Below are 24,959 nucleotides of genomic sequence, written 5' to 3'. Positions count from 1 at the left end.
TCGGACCACGCCAGTCCAATCCCCCTCAGCACCTCCTGAAGGTGATGAGAGTGGTGGTCTTTCAGATGTGAAAAGCAGCTTGGCCTAGTGGCTAGAGCACAGGCTTGGGAGTCAGAAGGTCATGGGTTCTAATACTGGCCCTGCCAGCTGTCTTCTATGTGAACTTGGACAAATTACTTCACTTCTCTGTGCTTCAGTTGCCTCAACTGTAAAATGGAGATTAAGACTGTGAGCCCTGTGTGGGACAGGGACTGTGTCCAACCTGATTAGTTGGCATCTACCCCAGCACTTTATACATAGTAAGTGCTTAACAAATACCATAAACAATATACAAACAAACAAAAAAACCCACCAAAGATGTAGAGCCTTCTCCAGGCAGTTTTCCAGCTCCCCTCAAGCCCCCCATTGGTAGGGAATGATTATAATAATCGTGGTAATTTTTAAGTGCTCATTATGTTCCAAGTGCTGAGGTAAATACAGTGAAATCAGATCTGAGAGGCAGTCCCTATCTCTTGTGGGGCTCACAGTCTAAAAGGAGAAGCAGTGTGGCCTAGTGGATAGGCTCGGGAGTCAGACAGACCTGGGTTCTAAACCCAGCTCCTCCACTTGTCTGCTGAGTGAACTTGGGCAAATCACTTAACTCCTCTGTGCCTCAGAGTCCTCATCTGTAAAATGGAGAGTAAGACTTGTGAGCCCTCTGTGGGACAGGGACTATGTCTAACACTATTATCTTGAATCTACCCCAGTGTTTAGAACAGTGCCTTGCACATAATAAGCACTTTAACAAATACCAAAATTATTATTATTACTAAGAATAAGTCTTTTATCTCTGGTTTTACTGATGAGGCACAGAGGTGTTAAGAGTCTTGTCCAAAGTTACATAGCAGACGAGTCTTCCCTCATCATCAATCGTATTTATTGAGCACTTACTATGTGCAGAGCACTGTACTAAGTGCTTGGGAAGTACAAATTGGCAACATATAGAGACAGTCCCTACCCAACAGTGGGCTCACAGTCTACACAGTTCCTTCTGACTTAGACTATGAGCACCATATGGGAAAGGGACTGTGTCCAACCTGATTAGCTTCTATCTACTCCAGAGCTTAGTATAGTCCCTGGGACACAGTAAGCGCTTAACAAATTCCCCCTCAAAAAAAAAAAGTGGTAGAGCTGGGATTAGAGTTCAGGTCTTCTGGCTTCCGGGCCCATGTTACTTCCACTAGGCCATGCTACTTCTCACTAGTGTCAATACTTACAAATCTCCCCCGTTGCTCCTGCCCATCTTAGCAGTGGCCAAAGGATCTGGTTTCAAATCCCAGTTCCACCACTTGCCTGCTGTGTGACCCTGGGGAAGTCACTTCTCTTCTCCATGCCTCATTTTCCTCTCCTGTAAAATGGAGACAGGCTCAGCGATTATTCCCAGTTGATGATCGGGAAAGGTTTTCAGAAAGAGCTAGGATCCTTCCCAAGGGCCCAGCAAGGCAGGACCTGGGGCTGGCAGCCAGCCAGCTCTCCAAAGGACATGCGCTCTGTCAGTCAGTTAGTCATATTTATTGGGCACTTTCTGTGCACAGAGCACTGTACTAAGCGCTTAGGAGAGTAAAATATAACAAAAACAGACACATTCCCTGCCCACAACAAGCTTACAGTCCAGAGGGGGAGACAGACATTAATTACAGATATGGACATAAGTGCTGAGGGGCTGGAAGTGGGGATGAATAAAAGGAACAAGTCAGGGCATTGCAGAAGGGAGTGGGAGAAGAGGAAAGGAGGGCTTAGAGAAGGCCTTTTGGAGAAGATGTGCCTTCAATAAGACTTTGAAGTCAGGGAGAGTCATTGTCTGTTGGATATGAGAAGCACCTTGACAGTGAAAAGAGCATCAGCTTGGGAGTCAGAGGACATGAGTTCTAATCTCACCTCTGCCATTTGCCTGCTGTGAGACCTTAGGCAAGCTGCTTAATTTTTCTGTGCCTCCGTTACTTTATCTGTAAAATGAGGATTAAGACTGTGAGCCTCACATGGGACAACCTGATTACCTTGTATCTTCCCCAGTGTTTAGAACAGTGCTTGGCACATAATAAGCACTTAACAAATACCATAATTATTATATGAGGAGGAAGGGCATTTCAGGTCAAAGGCAGAATGTGGGCAAGGGGTAGGTGGTGAGACAGATGAGATCAAGGTACAGTAAAAAGGTTGGCATTGGAGTAATGAAGTGTGCGGGCTGAGTTGAAATAGGAGAATAGTGAGGTGAGGTAAGAGGGGCCAAGGGGATTGAGTGCTTTAGAGCCAATGGTGACGAGATTCTGTTTGATGCGGAGATGGATCGCCTTGGGTTCCCTAGGAGTCTGGGATGGGCTGCTCTGGATTTCCAGCCCCAGGATCCAGTTCCTCATCCATGTCACTCATCCTCAGCCCTGGCCGTGGCCCCAGTTAATCAGTCAGTCGTATTTATTGAGTGTTTACTGTATGGACAGCACTGTACTAAGTACTTAGTAAAGTACTATACAATAATATAACAGACACATTCTCTACCCACAATGAGATTACAGTCTAGAGGGAGTAACGGACATTAATATAAATAAATAAAATTTCAGATACATACATAAGTGCTATGAGGCTGGGAGGGGGAATGAATATTAGGAAGAAAGTCAAGGTGTCATAGAAGGGAGTGGGAGAAGAGGAAAGAAGGGCTTATTCAAGGAAGGCCTCTTGGAGGAGATGAGCCTTCAATAAGGGTTTGAAGAAGGGGAGGGTAAAAACTCCCCGCCCAACCCCCTCTGGCACCTCCTCATTCCAAACTATTATAGATAATTGTCTGTTGGGTATGATGGAGGTACAGTGAGAATGTTGACACCTGTTCACATGTTTTGTTTTGTTTTCTGTCTCCCCCTTCTAGACTGTGAGCCCGTTGTTGGGTAGGGACTGTCTTTATATGTTGCCAACTTGTACTTCCCAAGCGCTTAGTACGGTGCTCTGCACACAGTAAGCACTCAATAAATACGATTGAATGAATGAATGAATGAAAGGTTGCCCCTGCTCTCTGCCCCAGCCACTGCTCTATGCAAAGATTATCACCTCCGAACAATCACACCTGCCACCACTCCGCCTAGACCAACCCTTCCGCCCGCCCAGGCACCTCCTCATTCCAAACTACTATAGATAATAGCAGAAACAGTAATGGTATTTATTGATTAACTACAGTGAGCAAGGCACTGTATTGTGCACTTGAGTAAGTACAATGAAAGCCAAAGATACTTTCCCTGCCCAAGAGGAATTTACTATCTACACTCTCAAACTCCTTGCGGTAAAGATGACTTGTTTAGTTCTATCAATATTCGTTTATTGCAATCCTCATGCTTCTTTTTCGGTGTTTATTTATTTTGATCATGACTGACTGTATTTGTGAGTCTGTTGTGTCTTCCTTGGGTGTCAGCTTCGCCCCATGGCCACCAGGTGGCACTGCTTGGATGATAATAATAATAATAATAGTAATAATAATGGCATTTATTAAGCACTTACTATGTGCAAAGCACTGCTCTTAGAGCTGGGGAGGTTACAAGGTGATCAGGTTGTCCCACAGGGGGCTCACAGTCTTAATCCCCAAGTTACAGATGAGGTAACTGAGGCCCAGAGAAGTTAAGTGACTTGCCCAAAGTCACACAGCTGACAAGAGGCGGATCCGGGATTTGAACCCATGACCTCTGACTCCAAAGCCCGTGCTCTTTCCACTGAGCCACGCTGAACAGTGTGACGGGGCTAATCCCCTAAGCCTGAGCCCCTGAAGTGGGGACCCTCCCTGATGGCCCTCTCCCTCTTTTGAATTGTTTGTAGCTGCCGACAAAATTTGGGTCAGGAAAGGTTATTTCAAGCGCCATATGCTCTTTAAACAATCTCCTTGCCCTGTATCAGCCTGGCCACTGGCTACTCCGGTCTCGTTGACCGAAGGTGACTCAGACTCTGTGGGTGTCTGACCAGGGTCCGTTCCAAAAGGTCTCTCCCAGAAAAAGTTCTATGTGGCTTTCTCTTTTTTGACTCTGGCTCGTCTCAAGGTCAGGTTACCTAGACCTCAAACCCAGGCCTCAGACCCACACCCCAGACCCAGGCCTCAGACCCAAGTCTCAGACTCAGGCCTCAGATCCAGGTTTCAAACCTAGGCTCAACCCAGGCCACAAATTCAGACCTCAAATCCAGGCTGCATACCTGGACTGAAGAAGGATCCCTGTGGCTCTTCAGGGACTTCCTTGGGTCCCAATGACTGGGTACTTGGCCCCCAATTTCCACTCTTCAGGATAACTGGTTGGCTACCTCCCCCTTGGAGGGGTGCTGGCATTTATTGAGCACATGCTGAGTATGATACATTGTACTAAGTCCTTGGGAAAGTATAACAGAAACCACCTTCCCTCAAGGCCTCCTCCCCGTCCAGTCCAGGGGCCTGCACTTTCCTCACACCTGCTGTGACCAGAGAGTTCTCACTCTCCTTTTTCCCACACTGAGTCCCATTCTCAAACCCAGCACTGACCTAGGCCTGGGACATTGGGAGCTCAAATCCCTGCTCCTGCTCACTACCCAAAACAAGAGAGACACAGAGAGACTAAGGAATGCCCTTACCTCATCTCCCAGGTCTCCTCATGGGCTAAAGAGCAAGGGCAGCAAGGCCAGCCGTGTCTGCCCTCTGGGAATCACTGGCTTTTGCTTCCTCCCTGCCCCTGGACGGACCTGTCCGCCCCCACCCACATAGGTATACCTTCTCCTTCTTCCCAGGCCCTCTCTTCCTCCCCACCACACTCTCCAGCATGGCCCAGTACCACTGTTGCTGCCTGGGTTAAGCGGCTATGCACAGTGATGACAGTTGTGGCCCTTAGTGGTAGTGGTTGTTGCGCTGAAGACCAGTGGGGCACCTCCTGTTTAGCGGTAGCAACGGCAATCTTTTTCTGCCAGGCCATCCTGCCACCCCTGCCCAAAGCAGGAGCATTAATTGATTCTGCCTTGGACCTATTATGCAGTGGAAGCAGTGTGGCCTAGAGGAAAGAGCAGGGGCCTGGGAATCAGAGGCCCTGGGTTCTAATCCTTACTTCACTACTTACCTGATGTGTGACCTTGGACAAGTCAATTTTTCTGTGCCTCAGTTCCCTTATCTACATAATGGGCATTCAGTAGCTGCTCTCCTTCCTACTTAGACTACTGAGACTACTCAGTAGTCTACTACTACTCAGTAGACTACTACTGAGCCCAATGTGGGACCTGATTATTTTGTATCTACTCCAGTGCTTAGTACAGTCAGTGCTCGGCATATAATTAGCAGTTAGCAAATACCGCAGTTATCATTATTATTATTATTATCATTGCTATTAATCCCAGCTCAGCCACTTGCCTTCTGGGTGACCTTTGGCAAGCTATTTCACTTTTGTGAGCTGCTAATTCCTCATCTGCGAAATGGGGATTCAATGCCTTTTCATCCTCCCCCTTAGACTGTAAGCCCCATGTGGGACAGGGACTGTGTAAAACTTATAATAATAATAATAATAATGATGATGATGGTATTTGTTAAGTGTTCACTATGTGCCAAGCACTGTTCTAAGCACTGGGATAGATACAAGGTTATCCCAGGTTGTCCCACGTGGGGCTCACAGTCTTAATCCCCATTTTACAGATGAGGTAACTGAGGCACAGAGAAGTTAAATCAGTTACCCAAAGTCACACAGCTAACAAGTGGCAGAGCCGGGATTAGACCCCACAACCTGTGACTCCCAAGCTCGTGCTCTTTCCACTAAGCCACACTGCTTCCCTTATTATCTCACATAATAATAATACTAATAATAATGATGGCATTTATTAAGCACTTACTATGTGCAAAGCACTGTTCTAGGAACTGGGGAGGTTACAAGGTGATCAGGTTGTTCCACGGGGGGCTCACAGTCTTAATCCCCATTTTACAGATGAGGTAACTGAGGCCCAGAGAAGTTAAGTGACTTGCCCAACGTCACATAGCTGACAATTAGTGGAACCGGGATTCAAACCCATGACCTCTGACTCCAAAGCCCGTGCCCTTTCCACTGAGCCATGGTGTGAAGTTCAGTCCTTGGCACACAGTAAGTGCTTGACAAATGCCACAATTAATTAACCCCAAAACTATGACCATCCCATCCAGTGTTGGATTTCTGGCTCCCATGGCCCTGAGGCCTTGTGATACAGTTTCTTCTATAACAAGGGGGTAAGAACAGGTGGAGCTGAGAGAGAAAGAGAAGGAAAATATAGAGAGGAGAGGGGAAGAGGGAAAGATGGGAGAGGGGAGTGGTGGGAAGAGGGAGAGTTGGGCTGGGAGGGGACCAGCTGTTCCACCATCCACTGCCATTGGCCACCACCTGGTCTGTGTTAGGGTGAGCCCTGCTGTCATGGTCTGTGCAGTGCAAATGCCTCCATCATGGCCTGAATTAATCAATGAATTAATTAACATTTGTTAAATGTTTACTATCAATTAATCAGTGGTTTTTATTTCATTCATTCATTCATTCAATCGTATTTATTGAGTGCTTATTTACTGTTCTAAGCACTTGGGAGAGTACAACACAATCGAGCTGGTAGACACATTCCCTGCCCTCAAGGAGGTTACAATGTGCCCAGCACCACACTAGACTCTGGGGAGTATACAAAATAATCAGGCTGGCCCACCTAGGGCTCACAGTCTTACAGTCTAATGGGGAGGGAGAACAGGTATTCAATCCCCATTTTACAGAGGAAACTGAGGGCCAGAGAAGAGAAGTGACTTGCCTAAGATCACACAGCAGGCATGTGGTGGAGCCAGGATTTGCCACTAGGTCCCTTGCCTCCCAGTCCTGTGCTCCTTTCATTAGGCCATGTTGCTGCTCAGCTGAATGGCAGAGAGGTGCCTGAAGAGCAGCAGAAGGGTTCCAGAAGGTCTGGCAGAAATAACCTGAACACAATCTTTCCCTTCCCCTTTCCCAACCTCCTGTTTGCCCCCATCCTTTGCCCCATCGGGGGAAGCAGCGTGGCTCAGTGGAAAGAGCACGGGCTTTGAAGTCAGAGTTCGTGGGTTCGAATCCCAGCTGTGTGACTTTCGGCAAGTGACTTAACTTCTCGGTGCCTCAGTTATCTCATCTGTAAAATGGGAATTAAGACTGTGAGCCCACCGTGGGACAACCTGATCACCTTGTAACCTCCCCAGCACTTAGAACAGTGCTTTGCACATAGTAAGCACTTAATAAATGCTATTATTATTATTATTATCCTCAGCACTCCCAAGAAGGCTGGGTTTCTGGCCCCTTCAGCAGCAGTGTTCCTTTTCATCAAGCCCTTCTCCTCCTCACACAATTCATAATGGTGGAAATTTCCTAGCCTCCCCTGGCCTGGGGGCTTGGAAATATTCATGGTCCCCAAAGGGCATTCCGACCCCTCCTCTCCCCCCACCCCCACTACCTTCCCCCAGCCAAGTGGCTAATCCATCTATGGAGGATTAAGTCTGGTAGAGGTTAGGAACCGATTCAAACATCTAGCTGAATGAGAAACATCTTTTGATCACACATTCCGAAGCCAAATTCATTGTTTATTCATTATGGTATTTGTTAAGTGCTTACTCTGGGCTAAGCCCTGTACTAAGTGCTGGGGCAATACGAGCTAATCAGTTTAGACAGAGTCCCTCTCCCACCTGAGGCTCAGAGTTTTAATTCCCATTTTGCAGATGAGGTAATTGAGGCACAGAGAAGTTAACTGACTTTCCCAAGGTCACACAGCAGACATGGGGCAGAGTCAGGATTAGAACCCAGGTCCTTCTGCCCCTAGGCCCATGCTTTATTCACTTGGCCAGGCTGCTTCTCTTGAATACATTGACTACAGTCTTTCCTTGCTTTTCACTGACTCTTTTGCCCTTGAGTTCTGCCTGATGTCTGGACTTGGTGTTTGGTCCCTTACTTTCTACCCAGAGTGTCTTGCAAGCTCTTAGGATTCAACTTTGAGCTCCTCTCTCAGGTCTGGATCTGGCTCTACTGACTGAAACTGATTTCTTCATGTCTGGGTCTGGCCTAGTCTGTGACAGAGGGCAACTCAAATACACACTGCAATTGCCCAAGCCTTACCCTTTCTCATCAAAATCTCCCACCCTGGGAAGCTGAGGCGGGTCTTAGGACAGTCCCCTGATGCAGAGAATCACAACTAAATCAGAACACAAAATACTTTCACTTCTTTTTTCCTCTCTGGAAGGACGGGTCAGTTCAGGCCCATGGGACTGTGGGAACAGCAGGGGTGATTTATGGACACTTCCAACCTCTCTGCTTAGTGCCATCCTGCCAGAAATCTGGTTTCTTTAGGCAGAACAGGAAGGGGCCCTGGAGGGTAGGGCCAGAAATAGAGAGCTGGGGTGTGGAGTAGGAAAGAGAGAGAGAGAGAGAGAGAGAGAGAGAGAGAGAGAGAGAGAGAGAGAGAGAGAGAGAGAGAGAGAGAGAGAGAGAGAGAGAGAGAGAGAGAGAATAAGATGAAGGCGAATAAATACCACTCATTGACTAGAAAGAGAGAGGAGGTGGAGTGAGGGGGAAGTGGAGACAATAGAAAAAGAAAAACTTGACTGCCACCAGAGTCACCTCTATCACCACCACCATTTCCTTCCAGTGGTCTAGTGGTTGCTAGGATAGAAGCAGCGTGGCTCAGCCCGGGCCCCCTTTTAGACTGTGAGCCCACTGTAGGGTAGGGACTGTCTCTATATGTTGCCAACTTGTACTTCCCAAGCGCTTAGTACAGTGCACTGCACACAGTAAGCGATCAATAAATACGATTGATTGATTGATTGAGTCAGAGGTCATGGGTTCAAATCCCAGATCCGCCAATTGTCAGCTCAGTGACCTTGGGCAAGTCACTTAACTCCTCTGGGCCTCAGTTACCTCATCTGTAAAATGGGGATTAAGACTGAGAGTCCCCTGTGGGACAACCTGATCACCTTGTAACCTCCCCAGCGCTTAGAACAGTGCTTTGTACGTAGTAAGCACTTAATAAACGCCATCATTATTATTATTATTAGGATGGTCAATTTAGCCATCTGGCTGCAGATGGTGGCATTTATTAATTCATTTATTCAATGACTCATATTTATTAAGCACTTACTGTGTGCAGAGCACTGAACCAAGTGCTTGGAAAGTACAATTCAGCAATAGAGACAATCCCTGCCCATAACAGGCTTACAGTCTAGAAGGGGGGAGGTGGACATCAAAACAAGTGAACAGGCATCAATAGCATCAATATAAATAAATAGAATTATAGATATACATGCATCTAAACAAATAAGAAGGCATTAATATAAATAAATAAAATTATAGATATGTATATATATATACACGAGTGCTTTGGGGCGAGGAGGGGGGTAGAGCAAAGGGAGCAAGTTGGGGCGATGGGGAGGGAAGGGGGAGTTGAGGAAAAGGGGGACTTAGTCTGGGAAGGCCTATAATTATGGTATTTGTTAAGCGCTTACCATGTGCCAGGCCCTGTTCTAAGCACTGGGGTAGATACAAGCAAATCGAGTTGGACATAGTACCTGTCCCACGTGGCGCTCACAGTTTCAACCCCCATTTTACAGGTGAGTGAATTGAGGCACAGAGAAGTGGAGTGACTTGCCCAAGGTCACACAACAGACCATGTGGTGGAGCTGGGATTAGAACCCACGACCTTCTGACTCCTAGGCTCATGCTCTATCCACTATGCCAGCTAGTTGGTCCAGAACCACTGATAATACCATTGTCACCACCATCACCATCACTAGAGAAGCAGCGTAGCTCAGTGGAAAGAGCCCGGGCTTGGGAGTCAGAGGTCATGGCTTTGAATCTCAACTCTGCCACATGTCTGCTGTGTGACCTTGGGCAAGTCACTTAACTTCTCTGAGCCTCAGTGACCTCATCTGTAAAATGGGGATTAAGACTGTGAGCCCCACGTGGGACAACCTGATTACCCTGTATCTCCCCCAGCACTTAGAGCAGTGCTTTGCACATAGTAAGCACTTAACAAATGCCATTATTATTATTATTATTATTATTATTATTATCACTAACACCACTACAACCACCACCACCATCACCAACATCACCACTTCCAGACAAACAGCAAAGCCTAGAGGAAGGAGCATGAGCCTGGGAGCCAGATGACCTGGGTTCATTCATTCATTCATTCAATCGTATTTATTGAGCGCTTACTGTGTGCAGAGCACCGTACTAAGCATTTGGGAAGTACAAGTTGGCAACATATAAAGACAGTCCCTACCCAACAGTGGGCTCACAGTCTAGAAGGGGGAGACAGAGAACAAAACCAAACATATTAACAAAATAAAATAAATAGAATATGTACAAGTAAAATAAATAAATTCTAATCCAAGCTCTGCCACATAACTGCTGCGTGACTTTGGGCAAGTCACTCAACTGCTCTGTGCCTCAGTTACCACATCTGTAAAATGGGGATTCAACCTAATCCCTCCTACTTCGACTGTGAGCCCCATATGGGACAGGGACTGTGGGACTGTGTCCCACCTGATTAACTTGTATCTACCCCAGAACCTAGTATGGTGCTTGGTACATAGTAAGTACTTAAAAAAATCATAATAAAATAATAATTAAGATTACCACCACAACCACCATCATCACTACTACCACCATTGAAGCAGCATGGCTCAGCGGGAAGAGCACGGGCTTGGGAGTCAGAGGTTATGGGTTCTAATCCCAGCTCCACCACTTCATTCATTTATTCATTCAATCAATCGTATTTATTGAGCATGTACTGTGTGAAGAGCCCTGTACTAAGCGCTTGGGAAGTACAAGTTGGTAACATATAGAGACGGTCCCTACCCAACAACGGGCTCACAGTCTAGAAGGGGGAGACAGACAACAAAACAAAACATGTGGATGACTTTGGGCAAGTCACTTAACTTCTCTGTGCCTCAGTTATCCCACCTGTAAAATTAGGATTAAGACTGTGAGCCCCAAGTGGGACAACCTGATCACCCTGTATCCTCCCCAGTGCTTAAAACAGTGCTTTAAGCACCTAACAAATGCCATCATCATTATTACTACTATTATTACCCAGACAGGTTTCCTGACTAAAAGGCCCCTCTGGGCTATGGGGTTCTTGGCACAGCTGGTCACACAGAGTCCTGGTCACACAGAAACTTTAACCCTTGCACAACCCCTCCAGGGCCAGTATGGTTCCGGTGGTGATGGCGGGGGCCTGTGATGCCATTGTTGCTGAAATTAGCCTTTTTCCTCCTCTTCCCTGCTGCCTTGCCACCTTGGCTGTTGGGTCCCCTCCCACCTTCCCGTCGAAAACGGAACCCTAGTGTGTTCTGCCCGGAATTGCTTGGAAGGTAGGCCAGAATACCAAAACCATGCTTCCTTGTCCTGCTAGATGGAGGACATCTAGTCAGTAGAGGCTGAGTTTCAGGCTCTTCATGGAAAGACTTAGCCCCTGGTCTCTATCTAAGCCAGCCCCCCTACCATGTAATAGATCATCTCCCTAAGGTTTGCTCCATTTTAAAGGCAGTGTAATAGCTACACACACCAAAATTTAATAAAACACTTTCCCAAAAAGGTTTTCTATATTGCACTCTGTGAATCTTGTTAAATCAACTTGGCTTAATATTTTCCAGAAGGGATACTATTTTCCATGTGTTTTCCATGATAATAATAATAATGATGGCATTTATTAAGCGCTTACTATGTTACTATGTGCAAAGCACTGTTCTAAGCACTGGGGAGGTTACAAGGTGAACAGTTGTCCCACGTGGGGCTCACAGTCTTAATCCCCATTTTTCAGATGAGGTAACTGAGGCACAGAGAAGTTAAGTGACTTGCCCAAAGTCACACAGCTGAAAATTGGCAGAGCCGGGGTTTGAACCCATGACCTCTGACTCCAAAGCCTGGGCTCTTTCCACTGAACCACACTGCTTCTCTAAAGAGAAGCACACTCTTTTCCTCCCTTGGGTAGGGTTTGGCTCATATTTCTTGCCTTTCTTACAGTTTTATTTTACCATTCCTTGGAAAAATGATAGAACTGGGTTTCACTCCAATTCCATCATACCCACTCCCCCATCACCCACACTCTATGGGGGATGTGACTCCGGAACCAGGTTGGAGAACAGGTGCAGGACATTATCCATGTGAAGAGTCTAATGCCGGGATTCCCCCATCTACTTCCACCTCTTCCCCCAACAAGACTCTCAGGGTGGGGTTGGGTGGGTGGAGGGCTCAGGGTGAGAGAGCAGGCCCTCACTGGCTAACCAGACTCAGCTCCCTTTTAGTTTTTGGTGGTTTTGGTTAAGTGCTTCTATGTGCCAGGCACTGTTCTAAGTCCTGGGATGGATACAAGCAAATTGAGTTGGACACAGCCCCTGTCCCCCATAGGGCTCACGTTCTCAATCCCCATTCTACATATGAGGTAATAATAATTGTGGTACTTGTTAGGCGCTTTCTTTATGCCAAGCAGTGTACTAAGCACTGGGTGGATACAAGTAAATCGGGTTGGACACAGTCCCTGTCCCACATGGGGCTCACAATCTTATTCCCCATTTTACAGATGAGGCACCTGGGGCACAGAGAACTATTGACTTGCCCAAGGTCATACAGTGGAAAAGTGGTGGAACCAGAATTAGAACCCATGCCCATGATCTAACCACTATGCCATGCTGCTTCTCTCCTGCTCTGTGCCATGGGATTCATTCATCTGCCCATCCGCCAAGCTAGCTCTCTTCCTCCCTTCAAGGCCCTGCTGAGAGCTCACCTCCTCCAGGAGGCCTTCCCAGACTGAGCCCCTTCTTTCCTCTCCCCCTCGTCCCCCTCTCCATCCCCCCGTCTTACCTCCTTCCCTTCCCCACAGCACCTGTATATATGTATATATGGTTGTACATATTTATTACTCTATTTATTTATTTATTTATTTATTTTACTTGTACATTTCTATCCTACTTATTTTATTTTGTTGGTATGTTTGGTTCTGTTCTCTGTCTCCCCCTTTTAGACTGTGAGCCCACTGTTGGGTAGGGACTGTCTCTATGTGATGCCAATTTGTACTTCCCAAGCGCTTAGTACAGTGCTCTGCACATAGTAAGCGCTCAATAAATACGATTGATTGATTGATTGATTGATTCATTCATTCATTCAATTGTATTTATTGAGCACTTACTGTATGCAGAGCACTGTACTAAGCGCTTGGGAAAATACAATGCAACAATCAACAACAATCGTATTTATTGAGCGCTTACTATGTGCAGAGCACTGTACTAAGCGCTTGGGAAGTACAAATTGCCAACATATAGAGACAGTCCCTACCCAACAGTGGGCTCACAGTCTAAAAGGGGGAGACAGAGAACAAAACCAAACATACTAACAAAATAAAATAAATAGGATAGATATGTACAAGTAAAATAAATAAATAAATAAATAGAGTAATAAATATGTACAAACATATATACATATATACAGGTGCTGTGGGGAAGGGAAGGAGGTAAGATGAGGGGGATGGAGAGGGGGACGAGGGGGAGAGGAAGGAAGGGGCTCAGTCTGGGAAGGCCTCCTGGAGGCAATAAACAGTGACAATCCCTGCTAACAACAAGCTCACAGTCTAGAGGTGGGGAGACAGAGATCAGTACAAATAAGTAATCTGTAATTTATATATATATAAATTATATATATTTATATATATTTATATATAATTTATATATATAAGTGCTTTGGGGCTGCGGGGTGAGGGAAAAGCAAAGGGAGCAAGTCATAGTGATGCAGAAGGGAGTGAGAGATGAGGAAAAGTGGGGCTTAGCCCGGGAAGGCCTCTTGGAGGAGATATGCCTGCAATAAGGCTTTGAAGTGGAGGGGAGAATAATTGTCTGTCGGTTTTGAGGAGGGAGGGCGATTCAGGCCAAAGGCAGGATGTGAGACAGGGGTCAGCTGCGAGACTTGTGAGATCGGGGCACAGTGAGAAGGTTAGCACCAGAGGAGCGAAGCATGCGGGCTGGGTTGTAGAAGGAGAGAAGTGAGGTGAGGAGTGAGGTGAGGCAGGAAGGGGCAAGGTGATGGAGTGCTTCAAAGACAATGGTGAGGAGTTTATGTTTTTGAAACGGAGGTGGTTAAGTCAACCACTGGAGATTTTTGAGGAGGGTGCCATGTCCTGAATGTTTTTGAAGAAAGATGATCCGGGCATCGGAGTGAGCCCCCTCCTCCCAGACTGAGCCCCCTCCTTCCTCCCCCCACCCCATCCCCTCCGCCTTACCTCCTTCCCCTCCCCACAGCACCTGTATATATGTATATATGTTTGTACGTATTTATTACTCTATTTATTTATTTTATTTGTACATATTTATTTTATTTTGTTAATATGTTTTGTTTTGTTCTCTGTCTCCCCCTTCTAGACTGTGAGCTCACTGTTGGGTAGGGACCGTCTCTATATGTTGCCAACTTGTACTTCCCAAGCGCTTAGTACAGTGCTCTGCACACAGTAAGTGCTCAATAAATATGATTGAATGAATGAATGAAGAATGGGAAGAGGGCTCAACCCAGAGCTGAGATCCCACAGCCTGAGTACTGTCTTTAGGGTCATGTGCTGCTTATTTCTCTGCAGGAAAAGTTTGCTGTTGTATGGTCAGGTTTATTCAGTGGATTGAATCTCCCTCCTTCCCTCCCCTGGAAACCCAGGCAGATTTAGTATGGGTGCTTGCCTCCATTTTAATGGGTTCAAAGCTCTGTTGTATTGTACTCTTCCAAATGCTGAGTACAGTGCTCTGCACACAGAAAGTGCTCAATAAATATCATTGATGATGATGATGGAAATCTCTCCAGGATGAGGCATGGGTAGACTCCAGTGCCTAGGGACTCCCCGCTACCCCTCCAGCTGGGGGCCCTGTGCCGTCCCGGAGCAGTTTCAGGACACGCCTTATCAGCCGTTCGGCGAAGGAGATCAACTCGGAAGGTTGCCGACTGGACTGGAGCCACCTACCAGGACAAGAGGTACACAAATAAATACTCATCCCAGTTTGGAGGCAGCAGCCAGTATGCATATTTCCACAAGGAGGATGAGACCAGCTTCCGACTGGTGGACACAGCCCGGACCCAGAAGATGGCCTACCAGCAGAACAGGATGCGGTTTGCCCAGAGGACTCTTCGGAGGGACAGGGACCGGCGGAACATACTGCAGTTCAACATGCAGACACTACCGAAGGGGGCCAAGCAGAAAGAGAGAGACCACTTACGCTTGCAGAAAAAGTTCCAGAAGCAATTTGGGCTGTGGCAGAAATGGGACCAGAAATCCCAGAAGCCCCGAGACTCTTCTGTGGAAGTCCGCAGTGACTGGGAGGTGAAGGAAGAGATGGATTTCCCCCGCCTGATGAAGATGAGTTACTTGGAGGTGTCGGAATCCCAAGACATAGAATGCTGCGGAGCCCTGGAATACTATGATAAGGCCTTCGACCGTGTCACCACGAGGAACGAGAAGATCCTGCGGAGCATCAAGCACATCTTCCACACCATCACGACCACTGACGACCCCGTTATCCACAAGCTGGCAAAAATGCAGGGGAACATGTTTGCCACTGATGCCATCCTGGCCACGTTGATAAGCTGCACCCGTTCGGTCTATTCCTGGGACATCATTGTCCAGAGAGTTGGCTCCAAGCTCTTCTTCGACAAGAGAGACAACTCTGACTTTGACTGCAAGCTCCTAATAGGCAGGGATTATGTCTAGCAACTCTACTGCATGACTCAATGGATAGAGGATATTCTATTTATTGTATTTGTTAATATGTTTTGTTTTGTTGTCTGTCTCCCCATTCTAGACTGTGAGCCTGTTGTTGGGTAGGGACAGTCTCTATATGTTGCCAACTTGTACTTCCCAAGTGCTTAGTACAGTGCTCTGCACACAGTAAGCACTCAATAAATACTATTGAATGAATGAATGAATGAATGAATGAACCCCAGATCCTGCATCAAAAGCCCCAGTTGAACTCTGAACCAAGACCTCCCTGAGAACTCATGGCCCAGGGAGCTACCAGGTGGTAGTGGTGTCCAGAGGCCATGCAGGTGGGCAGGGACAGTCCCTGGTTTAGGGGGCCGAGCCCCAACTTTTGGGGGCAGAGTGAGAGAGAGAAGACTGGTCAGGACCTCCCCACCCCAGCCCCGGCCCCTGGGCCCATTTCCTATACCATGAAAATGCATTCCAATTGTCAACACTGTGACCAAGGAGCACCAGACCCAAGGACAGAACCAAACGCAGCTCAAGTGAATCAGAGACAGGGACTGGCTCCTGCGTCTTCTGCATTCTTCAGCCCCGACTTTCTGAGCTTGAGCTGTAAAACCTGGACACAGCATGGACCTGACCCTCCTCAGGGCTGTTTGTGCTCAAAGTGCTTTTGGAATATTTCCGGTGGTCAAATAATAGGGAAGTGGAGAAAACCGTGCAGATTGGAATGCTTTTGGTTTTGCGGTGCGTTTCCAAGCAAACCCAGAGAACTGATCACTGGTGGAGAAGGGTTATCTTTGGCTCTTAGGTCTTCCTCCCCCACCTCCATCTTCCTAGATACCTATTTGCCAGCACTGGCACCTTGGCTACCACAGTCGGAGAAACCTGGATGACATTTATCAGATCCACAATGTGTGCTTTTTGTGGAATGTCTCCCACTTGGGTTGAGTCTGCTTTGTGTTTTGGGATGCTGCTCCAGGGACACCCTGGAACTAGTGTCTCCAGGGCCTGGCCCTCTGCTCCAGATTTCCTGGAGTCCCAAGGGGGTCCCATCTGCCAAGACAAATCCCGAGGATGAGAGAGTTGCTGAGGGGATTTTGTCTCCTGTGTCCAGATGTTTAGAACAGCCTTCTTGCCCTTGTCCACTATCTCCCTCCCTCCCTCCCTGGACATGACAACTTAAGGCCACTTCCTCTGGGAGGCTTTCCCCGATTAAGTCCCCACTCTCTACTAGCATGGTCTATGACCCGCTTCAACTCCTCAATTTACTGAAGTCAGTTATGCATCTATACAGACATATTGGTGGAGATTCTTTAGATTGGAGCAGCAGCAGAGTGGGAAATTAGACCGTAACAGGTCAGGGACTGTGTCTGTTCTCTAAACTGGAGCCTAAGTGTCAGACACAATGCAGTGGCCCCAAGGCTCTCAATCAAGATTTGGTGACTGACACCTTAACTTTGTCTATTTCCAAACTGTTATTGCCTAAAGAGAGAGGCTAAAGAGATTGGGTGAGGCGGGTGAGGCAGGTGTGGCAGATGAGGCTGAGTATCTGGAGTTGGGGATGCAGAGAGGGGTCTGGAGGTTGCCAGAAGGCTACTGATTGCCAGGAAAACAGGATCTAGAGGCTGGGAGAGATTTCCCCCTCCTTCCCCTTGATCAGTGACTGACACCTGGTAGCCCAAAAGAAAGAATTCAGTATGACTGAAGCCTCAGGAAGGGATGGAGCATATGGTGGAAGGAGAATGTTCCACTTCTGGTGGCCTGTGGAAACACTTCCCTGGGCTAAAGTTTATGTGTCTCTCTGGCTTTGCAGATGTGGTTCAAGGGCAGGGAAGCTGTCCATATGCGTTCAAGGACAAAATCATCTATTGGCCCCTCTAGGTTTGTCAACCATTTGGCCTCATAGGAGAAGCATAAACACTCTGATATCATTCACTCTGACACTGCCTTCCCAGTCAGAATGTCTGCTCCATTTATCACTTCCTGGGTCCCTCATCAAACTGTCAGCTCCCTCACTCAGGGGCCACGTCGACCATGTCACCCTTCCACCAACCCCTCTCCTCAGCACACAGTGCAGAGTACATGCCAACTTGTACTTCCCAAGCGCTTAGTACAGTGCTCTGCACACAGCAAGTGCTCAATAAATATGACTGACTGAATGAATGTGGATGTGTGTGGGGGGGTGCACATGCACACATGCGTGCTGACAGCCTCTTGAGGACAGAGACCACACCTTCTCCCTCTGCCTCTCCTATCAGTACTCTGTACAGAGTTTGGCACCCAATAGGTGCTCAAAGATCCCTTGTTTTCCCCCAAGAGTTTTCCAGCCTCACTGTTTCTGCTTTCTCCATGGACTCTGGTTGGCCCAAGACACACTGGGGTCCCAGAGCCAGTCTAGGCTGGAACTAATCCACCCCCACCATGGGGAGGCCAGGTGGGACACCCCACAGAGAAAGCTGGCCTCTCCTTAGAATGACCCTGCCAATAATAATAACAATAATAATAATAATAATAGTATTTGTTAAGTGCTTACTATGTGCAAAGCACTGTTCTAAGCGCTGGGGGGATACAAGGTGATCAGGTTGTCCCACGTGAGGCTCACTGTCTTAATCCCCATTTTATAGATGAGGTAACTGAGGCCCAGAGAAGTGAAGTGACTTGCCCAAAGTCACACAGCTGACAAGTGGCGGAGCCGGGATTAGAACCCATGACCTCCGGCTCCCCAGCCCGTTTTCCTTCCACGCCCAGATTAGACCCCAAAGCTGCATCTACGGGGTTTTCTCCTCCCAAGCCTGCCACGCTTCAGCACCTGCTGCAGGGGGATTGGAAATCCCAGACTGACTGGGGGGCGGAGGGAAGGAGGGGAGAGGGGTCCTGCAGTTACCATCTGCTGTGGCTGCAATAATAGCAACACGCCTTCCTGTGGGCTCGGATCCCCCAGATTGCGCTGATATTGTTTTTATTGATTTCTCACTTGGCTTCTATTTCGTATCGTTGTGAGGATCTCAAGGAATCCTAGTGAAGTTCTATCTGTATGGCGACTTTCTGCCTCTAATTAGATCCAACACGAACTCATAAAGGATTGCGACCCGGCGTCTGGGCTCAATTCCAGTCCAGTCAAAGATATATATATATATTTTTTCCAGGGCAGGGGAATCAAAAGGCTTGATAGGGGGAAAAGCCGGCCAGACCGGGGACATTCATCTTCTGCATATTTACGCTCAAACGGTTCCGAGAAGCGTCTTGGAGTGGGAAGCAGCAGAGAGGTGGGGGCTTCCCAGGGCTATTTGGAAACCCCGTCCCTTTCCAGCTCTCCCTCCCGCCTTCAGGTAAGGAGGGATGCCTCCCCAGAGCAAGAGGCGCCTTCTGTATGCGTTGCATGTGTGACTGCAGAGCCAATGTGGATTCTGCTGCTCTTCCTTCCCCCCCTCCTTCTCCTCCTTGCCCCCCACCCCCTTAAAGACAGCCAGGCTCCAAACGGAGAAAATGGAGGTTCCCGTTGCTGACTGAAACGAGGAAGACGGGGACCCCCAAACATTCACCCACGCCGCATCCCACCTGCCAACAGCTCGGTTCCGGAATCCCGCAGAGGACCGGCCGCTGCGGATCAGCGGGTGCCTGCAGCGAAACGCTCCGCTTCCACCTCTTGCGTGCAGCTCTGCCCCCACCCCCCTTTCCCCACCTCCTCTAGGGTCTCAGAGGCAACGGAATACCGCTCCCTAACCCCGGCCTACCGCTCATCCAAGCCGGGCCCTGTTTGGAAGCAGCTTTGCATGGCCCGGGGAGACCAGGGGAGGCTGGTATCTTGCTAAGGAAGAGGCGTGAAATCGGCATCTAGTAAGTCCTCGAGGAGGGAGGGAATTGCGGGGTCGGGGGGGGGAGGGGGGGCGTTGTAGGGGGAAGAGGGCGGTGGACCAGAGATGCAAGGAACCTGGGAGTCCTGGAGCTAGCACAACCCCGACAGGTCGGTGATGGTGCTGGGAATGGAGCAAAATGGTTGGGTTTCTAGCAGGAAGATGGGAAGAGCACCTCAAAGTCTGGCTGAGCGTGCCGCAGGAAAAATGTCTTGTGGCTCCTGGGCCCTGGAGGAAAATGAGTCGGGGGAGGGAGGGGGCAGGGGAGGCTGCAGCTATTTCTTTCTGCCCCCCCTTTGGGGGACCGAGTCTTCCCCCATTTGGAGTTCCTAGCCTCAAGGTCCGGGGCGGGGGCAGCGGCTGTCCGGCTGTGGGATACCCTCCCGTTAGCCCTCCGAGCTTCCCGGCGCCGGCAGGAAGGGGTTAACGGGATCTGCGGGATCCGCAGGAGCCAGCGATTTCCCTGCTGGAAAAGCGAGAGGGAGCAGGGGAAGGGGTCGGGGACGGCCCACCTGGAGGCCGCGAGGACGGCCGGCCGGACGTCTGGCTGCGGCCGGCCTCCGCAGAGGCGATGGGAGAGGGGCCCTACCCGGAGAAGCCCAAGGTCCTGGGGAGGGGGGAGGGCGAGCCGGGGTCCCATGCGACGCCCCCAGAAAGGACTGGCGGGATACGGGGTGGGGGGGGGCACCCTGGACCCTTAAGGGGCTGATCCGGGGCACTGCCAACTTGGGCTGGTTCCCCCCTTCTCCCCCCTAACGGGGCAAGAAGGGGAAGGGGCTGGGACCGGAGTGGGAAAGCAGGGGTAGGGGGTCACTTGGGAAGAATCACCCCTGGCACCCCACCCCATGCCCCCATTAAGGGGCAGGACCGGCCCGGATGCCCCCCGCCCCCCTGCGTTGGCACCTTGGTTCCTGGGGAGCCCTCGAGGCCGGGAGGAGGATGGGCCAGTTTGGGGGCGGGGGATGGGAGTGAGGGGGTGGGGAGGGGGCTTAAGGCCAGAGGCCTGGTCTTGGCTGAGGCTCAGCGCAACCTTCCTGCTGGTTTTTCCAGGCAACGTCACATCTCCTGAGGACACTGGGGCCGTCGGCCGCCCTCCTCCGCTCAGCTCCGCACCTTCCCCTTCCCCCGCCCTGGACCCAGGCTCCTCGGCCCCTCCGCTCAGCCCTGCGGCCCGAGGCTCCCCCCGGCAGCCCACCCCCCCAACCCCAGGGCCACCGTGCCCCGGCCGGCCTCGTCCTCCGGAGCCACGGGTTAACCTCCTTTCCAGGATGACTCACCATTATTTTTAACCCGGGCGATGGGAAGCGATGGGAATCTTGGACGCTCGATTCCGTAGCTAGGATCTCCCCTCCCCTCCCCCCCCAACCCCCTCCCCACCCCCCGCAGCCAGGTGACCCCCGCACCCGGTTTCCCGCAACATGTCCGGGCCGCGGTGCCTTCAGAGCCCCAAGCTCTCCTGAGAGCAGAGACGCCCGCCGCCCGGTTGCCAGCCGCCTTCTTCCTCCTCCTCCTCTTCCTCTCGGGCCTCCAGGTAAGTCCCCAGGATCAGCAGAGGGGCTGGGAAGCGGTGGCATCCCAAGGGGTTCCTTCTCCCCCCGCAATCCCCTCACCCGTCCAGGTGCAGAGCCGCTTTGGTCCAGCCTGGTGCAGAGAGGGGTGTATTTGCAAATGTCGGTGGAGGGGCTAGGGGCTGGGGGGCAGGCAGAGCACAAAGCCTGCCCCAGGGCCGTCCAGGATCCGCCCAGATGGGCCTCCCCACCCTCCGGGTTGAAATAGTTCATTTCCCCCCCTACACACACACTCCCACTCTGTCCCGGCTGAGACAGGAACTGGAGAGGTGTGGCGGGTGCAGTGGGAGAGCCGGGAGGAAGCAGCGCTTATCCATATATGTATCTATCTATAATTTTTTAAATTTATTTTGATGCCTGTTTACTCATATCGATGCCTGTCTTCCCCCCACCTCCCCCGAGACTGTGAGCCACTTGTGGGCAGGGATTGTCTCTCTTTATTGCTGCATTGTACTTTCCTAGCGCTTAGTACAGTGTTCTGCACCCAGTATGCACTCAATAAATACGATTGAATGAATGTAAGACTGGCCAAGAGGTAGAGGAGAAGTGGGGAAGGGGAGAGGGGGCCTGAAGTCGCAGCTGCAGAAGCAGCCCCCGGTATCCGGGCTGGCCAACCGCAAACTGGCCTGATTCTCTTAATTTTGTCTTTCAGCACGGACCTCCCCGTCCGTCCCCGTCTCATGAGCCACCCTGAGGCCTCCACCCTGCCCTGCCAGAGGAGAATAGCAGCGTCGCCCTGAGAGCCGCCTCCGGCCAGCCGGACGGTCCGGGTCCAGGACCCCCCTGCTCAGCCCCAACTATGACAGTGGCCACCGGAGACCCTGCCGATGAAGCCGCCGCCCTCCCCGGCCACCCCCAGGACACCTACGACCCCGAGGCTGACCATGAGTGCTGCGAGCGTGTGGTGATCAACATCTCTGGGCTGCGCTTCGAGACGCAACTCAAGACATTGGCCCAGTTCCCAGAGACCCTCCTGGGTGACCCCAAGAAGCGGATGAGGTACTTCGACCCGCTCCGCAATGAGTACTTCTTCGACAGGAATCGGCCCAGCTTCGACGCCATCTTGTACTACTACCAGTCAGGGGGCAGGCTCAGGCGGCCCGTGAACGTCCCCCTGGACATCTTCTCAGAGGAAATCCGGTTTTACGAGCTGGGCGAAGAGGCGATGGAGATGTTCCGGGAAGACGAGGGCTACATCAAGGAGGAGGAGCGCCCACTGCCCGAAAACGAATTCCAGAGGCAGGTGTGGCTTCTCTTTGAATACCCGGAGAGCTCCGGGCCAGCCAGGATCATCGCCATCGTGTCCGTCATGGTCATCCTGATCTCCATCGTCAGCTTCTGCCTCGAGACGCTACCGATCTTCCGCGATGAGAACGAAGACATGCACGGCGGTGGCGGGATGAGTTTCCATCCCTATCCCAACAGCACCATCGGGTACCAGCAGACCACGTCCTTCACCGACCCTTTCTTCATCGTGGAAACGCTGTGCATCATCTGGTTCTCCTTCGAGTTCCTGGTGCGCTTCTTCGCCTGCCCCAGTAAAGCCGGCTTCTTCACCAACATCATGAACATCATCGACATCGTGGCCATCATCCCCTACTTCATCACCCTGGGCACTGAGCTGGCCGAGAAGCCAGAGGACGCCCAGCAGGGCCAGCAGGCCATGTCGCTGGCCATCCTGCGGGTCATCCGCCTGGTGCGGGTCTTCCGCATCTTCAAGCTGTCCCGCCACTCCAAGGGGCTGCAGATTCTGGGGCAGACCCTCAAGGCCTCCATGCGTGAACTGGGCCTGCTCATCTTCTTCCTCTTCATCGGGGTCATCCTCTTCTCCAGCGCCGTCTACTTCGCCGAGGCCGACGAGCGGGATTCCCAGTTCCCCAGCATCCCCGACGCCTTCTGGTGGGCCGTCGTGTCCATGACGACCGTGGGCTACGGGGACATGGTCCCCACCACCATTGGCGGGAAGATCGTCGGCTCCCTGTGCGCCATCGCCGGGGTCTTGACCATCGCCCTGCCAGTCCCCGTCATCGTGTCCAACTTCAACTACTTCTACCACCGGGAGACAGAGGGGGAGGAACAGGCTCAGTACCTGCAGGTGACCAGCTGCCCAAAGATCCCATCTTCCCCCGACCTCAAGAAAAGTCGAAGTGCCTCGACCATAAGTAAGTCAGACTACATGGAGATCCAGGAAGGGGTCAACAACAGCAACGAGGACTTTCGAGAGGAGAACTTGAAAACAGCCAACTGCACCCTGGCCAACACAAACTATGTGAACATTACCAAAATGCTAACGGATGTGTAGTGGAAACCCATCGGCCTATTTAAAGCTCAAGAGGAACTCACGCAAGCGTTGCGTCATAGCCTGCCTTGTAGTTGATGTGTTCGATGGTGTGTAATCGGTCTTGCATGGGAAGCCATAGATGTGCAAGTGACTTTTGACTTTTGATTTTTTTTTTCGATGTAGAATTCAGAATACCTACTTACCACTTTCCCGCCGGTGTCCAGCCCAGGCCTCGAGGTCTCCCGAGAGGCGGAGGGGTCTTGGGGAGGTCGGTGGGGCCCACCGAAAATTCCCGCCTGCGGCCCGGCCCCCGGGAGTCGGTGAGCTCTTCACCGTGGAATTGCACTTGGCCCGTCGAGTTGCACACGCCCGGAGGAAGTGGTACCCGTTTAGCTTTGAAGCTTCGGTAATTATACGAAAAGGTCATCCCCATTTTGCATTTCAAAAGACCGTATGTCCGTGTGTTTGGATCGTTTCTGTGTCACGGCTTGGGGTTTTGAATTTCCGTTGCCAAGCGGGTGCTCCGGAGGGTTGTGTTTCATAACTAAAAATGCTGCATTGGTCTCTTTCTCTGCAGTGTCAGGGGGAGACTCATGGGAAGGACAATTAGCATGATGGAGGATTAGTGGTTAAGTCTTAAATTTCCCACACCAGTCCTGGGGAATAAACGAACAAGCGAACCAACTAAGAAACCTGCCCTCTTAGGGTTCAACCATCCTTTGCTGTTTTCAGGATCACCAAAGACACATCAATTCACGTGTTGTACCTGGAGTTTCCCAGCACCCTTCTACTCTCATGCCGGGGCAACCAGGCTGTGGCCTATGATATATTTACAATGCAGTGAAATTATTCAGTGATACAGTACAGCTGCATGAGTGTTTGCTGCATGACTTGATATTTATTGCCCACGAGATATCTATTTTCTTAGTAGACTATTCAGTATTCATGTTGATAGTGTTTCTCTTCTTTGATGGCATTATGGTAGGTGATTCCCTTTGGGGGTAAAAGGGGAGGAGGTCCTCGACCAGAGGAAAGAGGGCGGGCAAGCAAATCTTTCTCTCTCCTTGGCAGTTCCTCCAGACAGGGGCCTAGACACCAGGGAAGGTGACCTGAAAGAGGAGAACACCTGAGCTTGTCCCGAGACTGCACCTTAGGAAACTGTCTTGTCATGAGCATGGTTTTGCAGCTGAGCCTAGAGTCTGGAGGCCAGGTGGCTCTGTGGGACCGGTGTCTAACCAGCTATCATCTATGTGTGCTCTGCTATCAACCTAGCTATAGAAATAGTTGCATTCAGTTGTCGTATAAGCTTATGCAATATCGTTGACACAGCAGTTTATGCATGTGTTTGACTATGTGCACTATAGTATAAATATATATATACATATATAGCTATATATGTATAAATGATATATATATATATATATGTATATATATATATGTTCACTGGAGTTAAGGTTTAGAGTGCAAAGCCATTGTTGTCTGGGTTAGGGAACCCACAGAGACATGGTTTTTGACCATCACCTTTGAGACTCCGGGCTGCGTGGTTCC

The 24,959-nt window shown here is 50.1% G+C and overlaps 1 protein-coding gene across 1 annotated transcript; it reads left to right on the top strand.

The window, feature by feature from the left end:
• The first annotated feature begins 20,978 nt into the window (after positions 1 to 20,978).
• Positions 20,979 to 24,756, top strand: KCNA2 (potassium voltage-gated channel subfamily A member 2). The gene is made up of 2 exons (XM_038749157.1): positions 20,979 to 21,093; positions 21,783 to 24,756. Exon 2 carries the CDS (start codon positions 21,930 to 21,932, stop codon positions 23,430 to 23,432), a length of 1,503 nt encoding a protein of 500 aa, XP_038605085.1. The 5' UTR covers positions 20,979 to 21,093; positions 21,783 to 21,929; the 3' UTR covers positions 23,433 to 24,756.
• The last annotated feature ends 203 nt before the right edge of the window (positions 24,757 to 24,959 follow it).

The sequence above is a fragment of the Tachyglossus aculeatus genome, chromosome 7 (genome assembly GCF_015852505.1).
Source record: "Tachyglossus aculeatus isolate mTacAcu1 chromosome 7, mTacAcu1.pri, whole genome shotgun sequence".
NCBI lineage: Eukaryota > Metazoa > Chordata > Mammalia > Monotremata > Tachyglossidae > Tachyglossus > Tachyglossus aculeatus.
This window is presented reverse-complemented; position numbering and strand designations above follow the sequence as displayed.